The sequence below is a fragment of the Pteropus vampyrus genome, unplaced genomic scaffold, assembly GCF_000151845.1.
Source record: "Pteropus vampyrus isolate Shadow unplaced genomic scaffold, Pvam_2.0 Scaffold528, whole genome shotgun sequence".
Lineage (NCBI taxonomy): Eukaryota > Metazoa > Chordata > Mammalia > Chiroptera > Pteropodidae > Pteropus > Pteropus vampyrus.
In genome coordinates, this window is record NW_011889309.1 from 100,008 (window position 1) to 114,037 (window position 14,030).

A 14,030-nucleotide genomic window follows, 5' to 3' on the forward strand; every position below is an offset into this window, starting at 1 on the left:
GATGACTTTCGTTAGTTTTTAGTTTAGCATTTCTTCTTAAATAAGCCAATATGTACATATTTCTAACCCACCCTCTTTCTCAAATTAAAGGAATCTGTATACTCTCTCCTATGTCTGGCTTTTTTTCATTCAGTAATATATCCTAGAGATCACTCGATAGAAATATACAATGAACTTCCTCACCATTCCTTTCATAGTTGTATAATACTCCATGGTGTGCCCAAGTAGTCTCTAATCGATAGTTACTTGAGTTGTTACAGATGGTGTTGCAATGAATAGTTGTGATATTGTGATATTGCAATATCACAATATCCTGGTACCTGGCACAGAACTTTTAAAACCCTTGCAATTTCCTAAGTGATAAAAGTGATTGAAGCATCTTTTATAATAATATTTGGTCTTTGTCCCTGGTTCCTGAAACAAGAACTTCTAAATCCTGTAGAGTTTCCCGAGTGAGGGGGTGAGAAGAGCATATTTGGTTATTGACAATAAGTGCCTTCCAACCCCCTGAGTTTATGCTAATGAGGTGACTCTCGATGGACCCTTAGATAGCTGCAGGATTGGGGCTGGTTTCCAGAGGTATCAATCATGTGATTAGAGGGCTAGAAGTTTCAGCCCTACCCCCCACCCTTAGGATTGAAGAGAGAGGCTGGAGAATGTGTGAATCATTAATGTTCAATGATTTAATCAATCCTGCTTATATAATAGAACCTCTATGAAATCCCCTAAATAATGGGATTCTGGGAAGCTTCTGGATTGGTGAACGCATCCATGTGCCAGCAAGGTGGTGCAACCCAACTCCATGAGGCCTGAAGCTTCTGTTCTCAGAACTCTTCTAGACCTTGCCCTAGGACCTCTTCCTCTGGCTGTTCATTTGTATCATTTATCATGTCTGTCATAATAAACCTTTAATAGTATAAATTTGAAGATAAGTAGATTTGAGATAGTACCTTTATCATATACAAAATTTTTATTTGATAGCACCAATAGTAAAACATATTCCTGTAATTGTTACTGATTTGTTTTATAAGATGAGATGATCAAGTTCCCTGAGTTCTTCTGTGAGTCTTTCTTCAATAACAGTCCCTTTGTGCAGTCTCTGTGAGCTTTAAAGTTAAAATGCTTCATAGCCACTTATCAAAGTGTTCTCAGTAAATAAACCCAGACTCAATGGTTTGTCTCCATGCCACTGTTTAAAACTAGTACAGGGAGAACTCAACAAATATATAGGATAAAAACACTAACATTTGTCATTTACTTATTACATATCTAATACTGCGCTGGACATTTTGCCTGCATTATCTTTTATCTTATTAAATCCTCACATTAACCCTGTGTGGTGAGAACTGTTATCCTCATTTTACAGATGAGAAAACTGAAGATACAAGAGGTTATTTCATGACCCAAACCACTAACCACAATTTGGGAATAAGGAATTTAGGGGGAATGTGGGGGGTGGGAAAGAGAAAGAGAGAGAGAGAGAGAGAGAGAGAGAGAGAGAAAGAGAGAGAATCCCTCATTTTAAAGAGTAACATTTATTTATTTGTTTTATGTTTGTCTCCACTAAAGGAGGTAATTAGAACATTTGGTCTAGATAACTGAGGCTTAGTCTCCCTCAAACAAAACAAAACATTGGAAGTCATAGAGTTTAATATTTTTCTAAAAGGACACAATTTTATTTCACAAATCAGGACTTCATTCGAAAGAAGTGTCCTGTCTTAATTAAAAATTGTGACCTATTAAACACACAATAGAATATACAAATGTCAAATGATAACGTACACCTGAAAATTATATAATTGTATTAACCAATGTTACCCCAATAAACTTAATAAAAAAAAAATTGTGACCTATTGTTTCACTGGGCAGAATTATTTTCTCTTTTTAAATGTCATTACATGGTACTCCCACAAATTTAAGCTTCTCTACAATAGACAAAATATCTTTTTTTAAAAATAAGAGGCATTTTATAAATTAAATAAAATGTGAAGCATTTGGGGAGAATATAAGAAGTCTTTGTTGCCTTAATTTTGGTTTGCTTCCATCTGAAAATAAGACATAGAGCAGAAAAGGTAAGAAAAATTAACGTATTTCAACAAGTCTAGAGAGTAATGATGACAAATTTGTTCATGACAAAATTGCTCATGAATGCATTACAGGAAGGAAAAAGGCTTTTCTCTTAGAAGTTATAATATTGTAAAAATAGAACTACATTTCATATAGACCAAAACCCTAGTATAAATATAGCAAATTGTCATGACTTCAAACAGAGGAAGTAACATGCAATTATGTCGTTTGGTTAAATCAGTGTATTCGTGAATGATCAGCAGTTCAAACCATCGTCATCTGTAGGGAGCCTCGCCACTTGATGTGTGCTCAGTCTTTGGGTAGTATAATTTTCTCTCTGTTATGTTCACCTAATGATAGATGGTATAGCTAATGCGTGGCACCAGAAAACTTTGTTTTGGGTGGGTTATTATTATTATCATTATTATTATTATTATTATTATTATTATTATTATTATTTTGAGTAATTTGAGAGAAAGCAATATAAGCAAACTTTTAACTTAGTCTCCAAAAGGTAAAACTAAGAAAGATCATTAAATAGAGATTTTTATGTTGCTCTTTAGCTCCATCTTCCAATATATAAGAAGAAGTGAGCATGAAATGCTCTTTTGGGGGATTTAAGTTATATGAAAAGAAAAAGGCATAATCCTGCTTTGGTCTCTTTAGGAGCCAGGAGACCAAAGTTCTAATCTCAACTGTTTTACTAATTAGTTGTGTGGTCTTTGATGTCTGATGAAACCCCTCTGGGCCTCAGTTCCCTCATTTATAATACAAAGAATTGCTCTAGATTAGTATTTCCTAAATTGTGTTCTTTAGAACACTAATGTTTCCTAAAACAACTATTTTATAGTTTAGGAGCTGAAAGTAATTTAAAATCCAGTTTACCTGGCCTAAACAATGAAGTGGGGCTCTTATTTTATTTACCAAGAAGTTCTGAAATATTCAGCAGCCTGAGGAAATCAAGGATTTTGTGTCACTCTGTCTCTTTTCTATGGCACCCTCACCATGTTAGCTCAAATTCCTTGATGGGGAGAAAATGCTGGTGGCAGTTCCAGGCATCACTTGCAGTTATGACAACAACATGGATAAAGCAGGATGCTTTCAATCTGAGTGTCTCTTTTTATCATAAAGAAACATCTTTCCCAGGTGTCAGCTAGAAATTTCCACTCCTGTCTCAATGGCCAGCACTGTTTTATGTGCCCAAACCCAAACTAATCACTAGCAAGTGGAATGGGACCATGACTGGTTCGAACCAATCATGATTTCTCCTTTTGGATGGGGATGAGGCCCATCTCCTCTAAAGTACAGAACAGTAGTGGGGGGCAGATACTAGAACAAAATTAAAGATCCGCTAGAAAGGAGGAAGACATTGGCAAATGGTCATTGGGTGGGCAACAGTCATGAATTATTCTAGCTGGTTAAGTTTGAGCTTTGCTGGCTTAAATAAATCTAAACTGATTCCTTTATGAGAAGACTTTGAGAACCTTTACTATGTTAATATGCATGACCTCTATGAGAGAGATAGAGTGTTCAACAATTTTCAAACTTGACCTCAGACAATTTTTTGTTATTTCCCCCCCAGAGAACACCTGTTAATATTTCTAGTCCACCAGAGTTCCTCAAAATACATTCTAGGAAATGCTCAAAGTGAACACTAAGATCCCTTCTAATTATAGTATTCTGTGTTTACCGATAATACTTGATTTAGATTTGTTGAGATGCAAGAAATCTGTAAATATAGCTATTGTATTGGTTAGGGTCTCTGTAGAACTCAAGCTGGGCCATTTGAGAAGATTTAATAAGTGAACTAGTTACAAAGCTTTGTGGGAACCAAAAAAGACAGTGCAGGATCCCTCTAGGCTTGATGAAGTGAAGGAAGTACATAAATTCCAGAACCAGAGACAGAGAGAACTGACTGACAGAAGCTGTGACCTCATGTCAGGAAATACAATTAGTTCCTTGAAACCTTGCACACACATTTTCTGCTCACCTGCTGGTATGCCACATTTCCTAACTGGAAGCCACAGAGAGGGCAAGGGACAAGGGAGCCCTCTTGACATAGCCCAAAGTGCCAGTGTTCTAGGGTACCCAGCAGGTAGAAAAGAGTGGAAAGTATGGAGGGGCAACTGAAAGGTATTGAGTACAGCTATCTAACATGTCATTTCTTCTTAAATCCCCTGGAATCATCCTACTATGGCATTAAAACCAGACAGGCCCATGTCAGCATCTGGGCTCTCTCCTTAATTGGTTAAATAATCTTGGTAGCCTCCTAAGCCATTTCATAGAGTCGAGAGCATTTGTCATGTGCCAAATGTGTATTATAATATCTGCTTTGCAAGATTGTTATGATGCTTAAATTAGATACCCATAAAAATTGTCTGGCTCATAGTAGGTCCTCTATAAATGTTGTTTTGTTTTTCTGTCTTCTCTCTGCTACTTGCTAAATATAAATTGAGAAACATGGGCTAGGCACTATGTAAGTTGGATGTTCTTTGTCCATAGAATGTGTTCGGCCTCTGTAACTGGGGTATAGTTCTACACCTTGTAGGACTAGAAGACTCATAAGGTCCTCTGTCTCCAGAAAAATATAATATTTCTAAATATTATTTCTAATTCAGCTTTAATGAAAATATTTTTACTTCAGCTAGATTTGAAAAAAAAAATTGGTTTGTGCTACGTTAGGGCACCCCAACCTGTTGGAACCACTCAGGGAGCTTTAAAAAAAATGCAGATCCAAAGCTTCACTTTTAGGTCTGCTGAGACTAATCTTTGAGGATAAGCCTGAGAATCCCTGTTTTATGAAATCCTAGGTTTAATTAGCTGCGATAAGCACCATCTATGAAGTAAAGCTATTTTTTCCCTCTGCATTGTTTTCAGAATATGAACGACTTGGTGAATGATTTCTGTCTTAGAGCTGCTACAAAACTATAAATGATGTGCTTCACCTTGGTGTCTTAACTCTCTTGTAAATCAGGACATTTGGCTCATTTCCATTCTTCTAACTCTTTTACTTCCCTTCTCGCCCCAAACAATTCTATCCTGACATCATTAGGTAGACTATAACAAAGTAGGTGTCCATAGTGGTGCTGGTGGGGAAGTTATGGAGGCCCAGAGAGGGGTTGCTGAGCCCCAGCCCTGTGAGGAGTTAGCGTTCCTAGGAGGACTGCCCAGCATGTGGTGTCCAAGTCTGAGTGGGGTGCAGGGTCACCATGAGCAGTGTGTGTATTAATGTGCAGATAGGGCTTCTATACAGTGGGGCAACCTGTGTGGGGTCAGAGCCCAAGCTTGGTGAGGACAGCATCCACGTGGCAAGATGGGAGCACAGTGTGAGAAGTCAGAACTTGAGCAGCAAGAGGAAGACATCCTTGAGGAAAATGGGATGACAGCAGAGATAGAAGACTGCTTACATAGAGAACTTTGAGCAAATAGATAAATATTTAAGGATAATGAAAGCCAGGTTTCTCAGAAAGCATAGTTACAAATACAGAAAGGAAGAAGACTAGAATAAACTCAAGGTTTTCAATAGACAGAGTTCAATACACACAAACACACACATAAACACGTATATACTTATATGTATAAATACATTTCATGGTTCTATCTACTGAGATGACTTAAACAGTGATATCCCCAAAGCAATGAGAACACCTAGCCCTTGAGTCTTGGCTTTTAAAAAAATATTTCCCAGTAAATGAAACCAGAGATCCTTGGAGAAATGGCTGATTATAGGGCCAGGGCAGGAAAAATTTAAGATAAGCCTAGAATATGCTTGTACCAGAAAGCAAGAAAGTGCTCAAAGACTGAGGACGAGAAGGACACAAAAGCCTGTTTCCACAATTTGATCATCAAATTAACAACAGATTAATTTGATAGCAACAAGTTATAACCTAGTGAATAATATAGGATAGTAGCAGATTGTAACCCACTGAATAACAGAGGAAAACATGAGTCCATGCAGACATAAGTAAATACATGAATAACTTGAAAGTATGATGAGAAACAGGATAGCTACATAGTTTTAAAGCATTTCTCCACAAAATATTATCTTAGAAAGGAGAGAAGAGTAACTGTTACATAGAGAAGTCTGGCAGACACCGCCTTAATCAAGTGATCAAAGTGAACATCATCAATAATGAGATAAATAAAATACAATGTGATAAAACAACACTTCTACAATAGTCCTGTCAAAATTGTGTAACCTGAATCTAATCATAAGAAAACATCAGACAAAGCCAGACTTAGAGACAGACTACAAAATAATGCCCATACCCTTCAAAAATGTCCAGGTCATGAAAGTGAAGGAAAGATTGAGGAACTGTGCCAAAATATATAAGACTAAAATGTGATTCTGAACTAGATCCTCTAGGACAATTGGAGAAACTTGAACAGAGTCTGAGAACTGTCAGTAGAAATATATTAATGTTAATCTGATTTTGATGGTTGCATTGTAGTTATAAAGGGGACTGTTCCCGTTTGTAGAAAATATACACTCACGTATTTGGGGTGTCATGGAGCATCATGTCAACTTACTTTCAAATATTTCAGAAGGAAAAATGCTTTGTTCTCTTTACAACTTGCAGTAATTTTGTGATTGTTAAAAAAAGTTATCAAGAGAAAAAAAATCAGCACAGCTAGATCTGACCTCTGTAACAAATTACAAACTAATAATTTGAGTGTATATGGTAGAGTGTGTGTGTGTGTGTGGGGGGGAGTATTATTTTAGAATTAAGTTATTCAGATCCAAACAATCAGAAATGTCACAAATAAATATCAGAGTTTGTTCTACTTTAAATAAACTGATGGGAAGGGGGAAAAAGATATGCCACATGTCACTTTCACATGTGAAAGTAGGAATACCACCACTAGAACTTGGAATACCACCATTAGAAAAAGAAATATATGTATGTTCTGCTCTTGGTTAAATAATTTTTAAAAAGTTTCTATTAGGTCATTAGTAAATTAAACTCATTATTTTTCTTTTGTATGCTTTTGTAATAAAGTGTCATTAAAAAAAAAAAAAAGTCACCAGGTCAGCTTGCGTGATTTAGCAAGAAAATCTACGAAAATTGAATCTTTGGGCCTACCTTGAACTCACACTTGTCTTAGGGTGGTCATGCTCATCTGACTGATTAGTTATTATGTATCACTTCTCCCTGACAGTGTACCTGCTGGTTACATCTTCAAGTCCATCTTGAAAGTAAGCTCCCAGGACTAGAGACCTTCTTTAAGTCCTTTTCATCCCAAAGTTCTTTATTTGGAAACCAAAAGAAAAGATTAAAAAAAAAAATTTAAATAGTTTCACTAGTTCCATCTAAAAACTGTTCCTTCACAGTAAGATGTTAGTTAGTCATGCAGACTTAATCCCAAGGTTTAGTAGACTCTTCCTGCTCTGAAGTAGTGTCAGGCATAAGAGGTTATTTACTTATTTTTTAAACTACGCAGCTTTATGTCCATGGTTTGGTCCTCATTTTGCTGCTTTTAATCTGGGGCAGATTGACGAGGCAGGACACCATCTTGCATTGCGCTCAAAGTATGTTTTTTCTGTCACAGTAATCGGGCTTCTTCCCATAGGCTGTCCACGGAAGTGATGATGCGATTGCTTTGAAATTATATTTTCTATTGCAGGGAGCACTACACAATGCTCTCTGGCATCTGAGCATACTCTTCTTTTAATTTTGAATGGTGTGCATTTTCCTTCTGCTTTATTTTTGCTTCTGAGTACAACTGTGTGATATAGTTCATGCAGCTCTTAGAACGGGTAGCTAAAGGAAAACCATTTCAAAGATGAAAATTTATTTGAACAGCATTGCACCTCTTTATTTGAAACAGTGATTGCACATGATATTTTTAGGTCCATGTGTTATGTCTTAAAAAATTGAATCTGAATTTCATTGATGCCTATAAATTATCTAAATGCATTGTTATAGTTTAATTTTGAAAAAATCTTGTTACATAAAGAATACACTCATAAACCTGACATAAACATATAGATATTTTTGCTATAAGATAACACATGTGTTGCTAAACAAAAACCGCATTGCCTTCAGCAAAATTTTATACTATATGTCACAGGGCTTATGGGTAAAATAGTGTTGCTGCTGACCATTCAAAGCCTATGCAAATCTACACAGACTGTAGTGGCTCCAGAGAGTGAGTATCTTTTAAGTGAGCACAACAGAGTTGAAATGCTGTATTTGAGGGCACTGAGGGAAGGGGGATGGAAGTGGATATCAGAGCCCGGGAGAAAGTGAACCTCCTTGAGCTGTGGCAAGCCCCTGGGGATAGATCTTTCTGGGGAGAGAGTCCTGAGTGCAGGTACTCACTTTAAACTTTCTTAAGGTGTAACTGCAAGGACATCTGCTTGTTCAGCAGCTTAGAGCTTTTCTTTTCCTGCTAAAGGTTGTAATTTTACTGCTTTAGTTCCCCTTTCCTAGGGAAATCGGCATAGGAAGCAACACATTTACACATTATAGTGACATCATTTACACATTATATTGACATCCTTCTACACATTATATTTACACATTATATTTACACATTATATTGACATATGAAGAGACTGATGTTATACAAACATGGGTTGCAATACAACAGACTGTATGTAGCTTACACATTTTCCCCTCCCACCCCCAGTTCTCACACAGTCTGATCCCTTGTACCCCTTTCCATGCTAGTACAGCTATTCTTTCTTTCAATGTCACACCCTATTAGGTCAAAACAAAAAAGGCCGAGGTATTGTAAAGACACACTTCTGACAAAAGCCTCAACAAAACTGACAGAAACTAGTGGCAAAGCTTACTGCATTTCTTGGAACTCTTAGCAGATAGAATAAATTAATTTGAATGGAGGAAACAAAATGGTTGGAAGGTATAAGGCTCTTGCCTTATTATAATTCTAGCTTCTGTGTACTAGATCTTTGTCAGGAATTCTCTCTCTCTCTCTTTCTCTCTTTCCTTTTAAACTCTTCATTTTCTTTACATATTTTGCTTGAGAAATTGCAATGAAGTCATTCAAAAAATTGGAAACATTTCTGCTTGAGTTAGTTAAGTCTTGTATTCATTTATTCTATACAAATTTATCAAACTCCATTATGCCGAGTCCTGTGCTAGAGTCTGGGGATACACATAAAGTAAATCCAATTATTTACCACCTGAAAGAGCATCATGGTAGCTAAATCAACACACCAAAAATAACAATATGGTGTGGAAGAGCTTCATTGGTGAAGATGTTTATAGGCTACTCTGGAGCACAGGAAGGACATATAGTCCAGAGTTGTGCCTGTATGTGTCACTGAGGACTCAGGGATAGCTTCCCAAAGGGGCTTACCTTCGGCTACAAGAATTTGAAAGCTACTTCTTATTTTTTTTAAGATGCAGTTCCTTAACTTCAACAAGATGATTTAGACAATTGACTTTCTAGTGCTAAAAAATAAACTTTGATTTTTTACCCTCTCTCTTAAAGGCAATAAATTAATGAACCTCATTTTTCAAATCTCAGGTCACATGGTTGACTTACTTTGGCTATTTTTCTCTTGGGATGATGTTTCTTCATTATTTGACCTTGATTTGTAACTTTCTAGAGTGTGTTCAGAAATTTCATTTTCTGCAAATAAAGAAAACTAAGTTATTAATTTCAGGTGCCATGAACATCACCTATATGTAGATATGTATGTTTGAATAAGATTATACCTCTGTTTTTATATAATAGTGGACTTATCATTCCCCCATCCATACCTCATGTCCTTACTCATTCAACGAATCATTTTTTATTTTTTTGCCTTGAATCCTACAAACACTGTGCGAGGCAGTATAAGAGTTGCAGAAGTCAAATGATGGCAGATTAGAATTAAATATTGTCCTTTGGGAAAGAATGATTTCAGTAGCCCTTAAAGAATTCTGGGGGTGAAGCATTAATGGGAAATTTCGGAACAATACAATGACATTTGTCTATTGTGCAGGTAGAGTTGAAAAGGCAGATCTTGTTTTTCAGTCTACTTATCATGAGAATTTTAGTCCATCCGAAAGCCAGAGAGACTGATATTAAACTCAGAGAAGTGGTACTTTTAAAAGGATTGTAGCTATTCAAAGATGTAGTATTTTGCTTTGAGATATAATGGGTTCTCCGTCACTGAAGGTGTTCGAATCATATGTGGCTAAATCAGCACTGTCCAATAGCACTATAATGTAAGTCACACTGTAGTTTTAATTTTTCTATTAGCCATGCTCGAAAAGTAAAAAGAAGCAGGTGAAAATAAGTTAGTAATATATTTCATTTAAGTAGTAGATCCAATATGTTATCATTAGATATATTATATCTGTGTATGTGTGTGTGTGTACTGAGTCTTGAGAATTGGGTGTGTATTTTATCCTTACAGCACATCTCAAGAGGACTGGCCACATCTCGAGTGCTCGATAGCCATTTTGTGGCTACTGTATTGAATAGCACAGGGCTAAATAACCACTCAGAAATAAGGAGGGGATTTAATCTGGGCATACACTTGTGGAATGAATCCAGTAGACGGCTATTCTGGATAACTTCTAAGTTCCCTTCCGGCTCTGAGATATGTTGAGTCTACGTATTTTAATAGGTATTTTTTATGTTAGTTGTATAATACTTTTTTCTAATGATAACTTTTTAATCAGAATGCTTAGGAAAATATTTCTAACATATTATGGGTGAAGGAAGTGGAGTGCATTTTTTCAAAGTAAGAATGGGACTGAAACAGTCTGTTATATTCAATCTTTGATTGACCATTCCTAGAATATGAACTCCTTGAGAGTAGGAACCTACTCTATCTTGTTAACAGGTGTGTCTCCAGTACCCGGAACAGTGCCTGGCACACAATAGGTGCTCAGTGAATACTTATTGAATAGATGGATGAATGAATGAATAAATGAGCTCTTTACTGTGTATCTTTTTATGAGTAGAAGCTTCTGTAATTTAATTCTAATTCCTGGAGCTACTCTAGTTTCTCTTGGTTATGCACTCTTTTACTATAGTTCCTGGAGATTCACAACCCGTGTTTACTGCAAAGCAAACATTTGCTTATTTGAGTGACAACACCTGTCAAATAAATTGTGCAGCATGGAGCAGAAAAACTTTAATTGACAGAATTTTCTTGTTTGCCAGCCTATTGTTTCAGCATCTCAGTCTCCATTAGGTGCTCTGCCCACTCACCTTTTTTCCATATCACATGTGCTTTCCGAAGCTTCATTATAAAGAGCTGGACGATAATAAAGAGTATGAAAATGAGAAAGGACACAAGAGTGAGGAGCAGTATGCCACTTTTCTTCTTCATCAATCCTGTATACTGAGAATTTGCTCCTAGAAGGAAAAATAAAAGGATTTTAGACAGTTTGAGGGTTTGTTTAGGTCACTGAGGAGAATACACAATACTTCTAAAATGTAGTATAGGCTAATAGACAGCTCAGATGAAGAGACAAAGAAGAGCTTTACCCTGATGGTAAAGAGGTTCATACTATTTATTCTCCGAAAACAAGAATACAAATAAAGCAATTTTGTGGGATGATTTTAAAAAGGTTTTTAAGTTACATAGATATTAAACTAGTTATTTTTCATTTCTGGAGAAAACGTGAGAATATTGACTTAAATTATAGTCTGAGGATTCAAATTGATTTTTTTTTTTTTTTTTAGCAAAGTGTAGTTTAGGTAGTAAAAGAGGGTGTTAGGGAATTTGAAAAACTATGTGAATAAAATGAATATTTATTATTCTTGGCTAGCTTAAATGTGGTCCTACATGAAGGCATTTGGAGATAAACTGAATGACCCCTTACATGTAGCAAACCTAGAGCCCAGAATTCTAGGTCTTTCTAAACCTAGAATTCTGGGCTCTAGGTTTGCTAAATGTACTGGTCCCCTCATCTCAACCAAGAAGCAATTAAGTAGTATCAGCTATGTGTAGAACATTGTGCTTGGAGCTGCATAAGACACAATCCTTATGATTTAGGTGATAGTTGTCTATATATGTAAACAAATAGATTAATAAAAAACAAACAGAAGGAAGCTATCTATGCCAAATTTTAGATCTACATGTGTTAATATAATAATGTGTTCAGGGATTCAGAGGCAGGAGTGGCCCCCAAGTTTGTCAGGAAATTTTTCAGTGAAGATATTGACCTTGAAAGAGGTATAGGGAGAGGAGTGATGAGGTCTTTTCTTTCATCAGAGCTGGTTAGAATAAACGAGGGCAGGGTAATCAAAATGAGATGTTTTCAGGAAAAAAAATGTGCATTCTTGTCAGGACTTTACAGAGACAGAACTGCATAGGGAGGTGGTAAAATACACCTTATGGAGGATTTAAGGCTTATGCTCTACATTGTAGACTATGGGAAGTCACCAAGATTTTCTGAACACAGGTGTAAAAAGTTCAAAGGGATGTTTTGATAGTTAAGTGCTAAAAATGGATTATAAAAGAAGACATGAAGGTCTGCATCAGAGTGGTGGCACCTGAAAGAGAAGACTCAAAAGTCCTTGGAAACTGACTGAATTTATATGTAGTATAGGCTAATAGACACACACACACATGCATGCACACACACACATGTACACACACATACACATGCACACATAGTAATGAAGGACGACACCAAGGTTTGGGTCTCCGTGATGCTTTAAATAAGCTGTGGGTAAAGATGCTGTTCAGTTTTTAGTGATGTTGAGTTTGAGGATATAGCAGAAGAATCAACTAGAGATATGTAGGAAATGGTATGAAACAGGGACTGATGCTCAGGAGAATGTTCTGGAAATACAGGTATAGAAATCTCCTGCTGGTAGCAACAGGAACAGTTTTTGGAATGGGTAAATTCTTTAAGAATTGTGGAAAGAACCAAGGATGAGGAAGGAAAATCAGAAGCATATCTACATATAAGAAGGAAGAGGAGGAAGGGAAGCTAGTTAATGGACACAGTGAAGGAGTAGTTAGTAAAAAGTAACAGGACCAAGCAGAGTATGTCAAATAAGCCAGGGAGGCAACTAAGTCAAGGAGCACGGGAGTGATTAACCAATAGAAAGAACAAGAAAAATGAAGATGGAAAAACATCTTTAGATTTATTGATTAAGAGGTTAAGATGTCAAGTGTTTATTCTAAATGCGGTGGGGGACACTTACCAGTGGTCAAGTCAGGGTCTTGAGTGGTTTGTTCTTCCTCTTCCATCTCTGATGTACTAGAATCTTCTATTACTGTGACTAAGGTGAATGAAACACATGAAATATACATATGACTATATATGTATAGTGTGTATATATACACATAGTCACCCCAAAGCAGCTTTGGAAATCAAATGAAGTGATCCTCATCAAAAACCAACAATGAGGTCATTTTAAAACTACTGACTTGGCCAGGGTTGCAAATGGCCAGGGTCAATTTGCCTCATTTTTTTTAAAGGTAAGCGTTTATTGAACATTTAATTTGTGCCAGGCCTTAAACTGAGTATTTGGTTTATATAATTCCTCATCACAGGTCTGAGCAAACAGAGTTTTGAATAAGTAAATAAATTTTCTAAAGCCCTGCAGCAAGTAAGTGGCAGAGCCAATATTGAAATTCAGAACCCCAAATTAAAACCATTATTGTATACTTCTTTCCTGAATCAGGCCTATTAGTGAGAAGGTCCTTAAGATGCTTCAAGATAGCAATTGAACAGTGGAGAGTTTTATGGATGGAAAACCTACAGCCCCAAATGCCCAAAGCAATGGTTTTTATGTTGAAAAGTAGGCTTGGTTTTTATGTTGAAAAGTAGGCTTAGTTGTTATTCAAAACTGTGCATGTCTCCATGTCAACCCTTGCCACAGAAGTGGGATGTACTATGATGCTTTTGCTAGGTAAAAGAAATTATAAAAATAAGAGGGCTCTTTTTCTGATTTTGCTGTTTATCCTCCCTATTTTCTGTTTTCATTGTTTCTGTTGCGGTCTCTTGCTTTTTAGCCCGATGAACAGTGCCACTGTG

At 36.5% G+C, this 14,030-nt stretch overlaps 1 protein-coding gene across 3 annotated transcripts in view; it reads right to left on the bottom strand.

The window, feature by feature from the left end:
• Window positions 1–7,411: 7,411 nt before the first annotated feature.
• The window catches only part of CRTAM (cytotoxic and regulatory T cell molecule), a 29,523-nt gene continuing 22,904 nt past the window's right edge, over window positions 7,412–14,030 (bottom strand). For 2 of the 3 annotated variants that reach the window (XM_011383578.2, XM_011383576.2), the window contains 4 exons: window positions 13,195–13,272; window positions 11,245–11,391; window positions 9,583–9,669; window positions 7,412–7,829 (listed from right to left, as the gene is read on the bottom strand). In XM_011383578.2, coding sequence (XP_011381880.1) covers window positions 7,699–7,829; window positions 9,583–9,669; window positions 11,245–11,391; window positions 13,195–13,272 — 443 coding nt within the window. In that variant the 3' untranslated portion in view covers window positions 7,412–7,698. The remainder of the gene's footprint in view (window positions 7,830–9,582; window positions 9,670–11,244; window positions 11,392–13,194; window positions 13,273–14,030) is intronic. The other variant, XM_011383577.2, reaches the window with a different exon arrangement.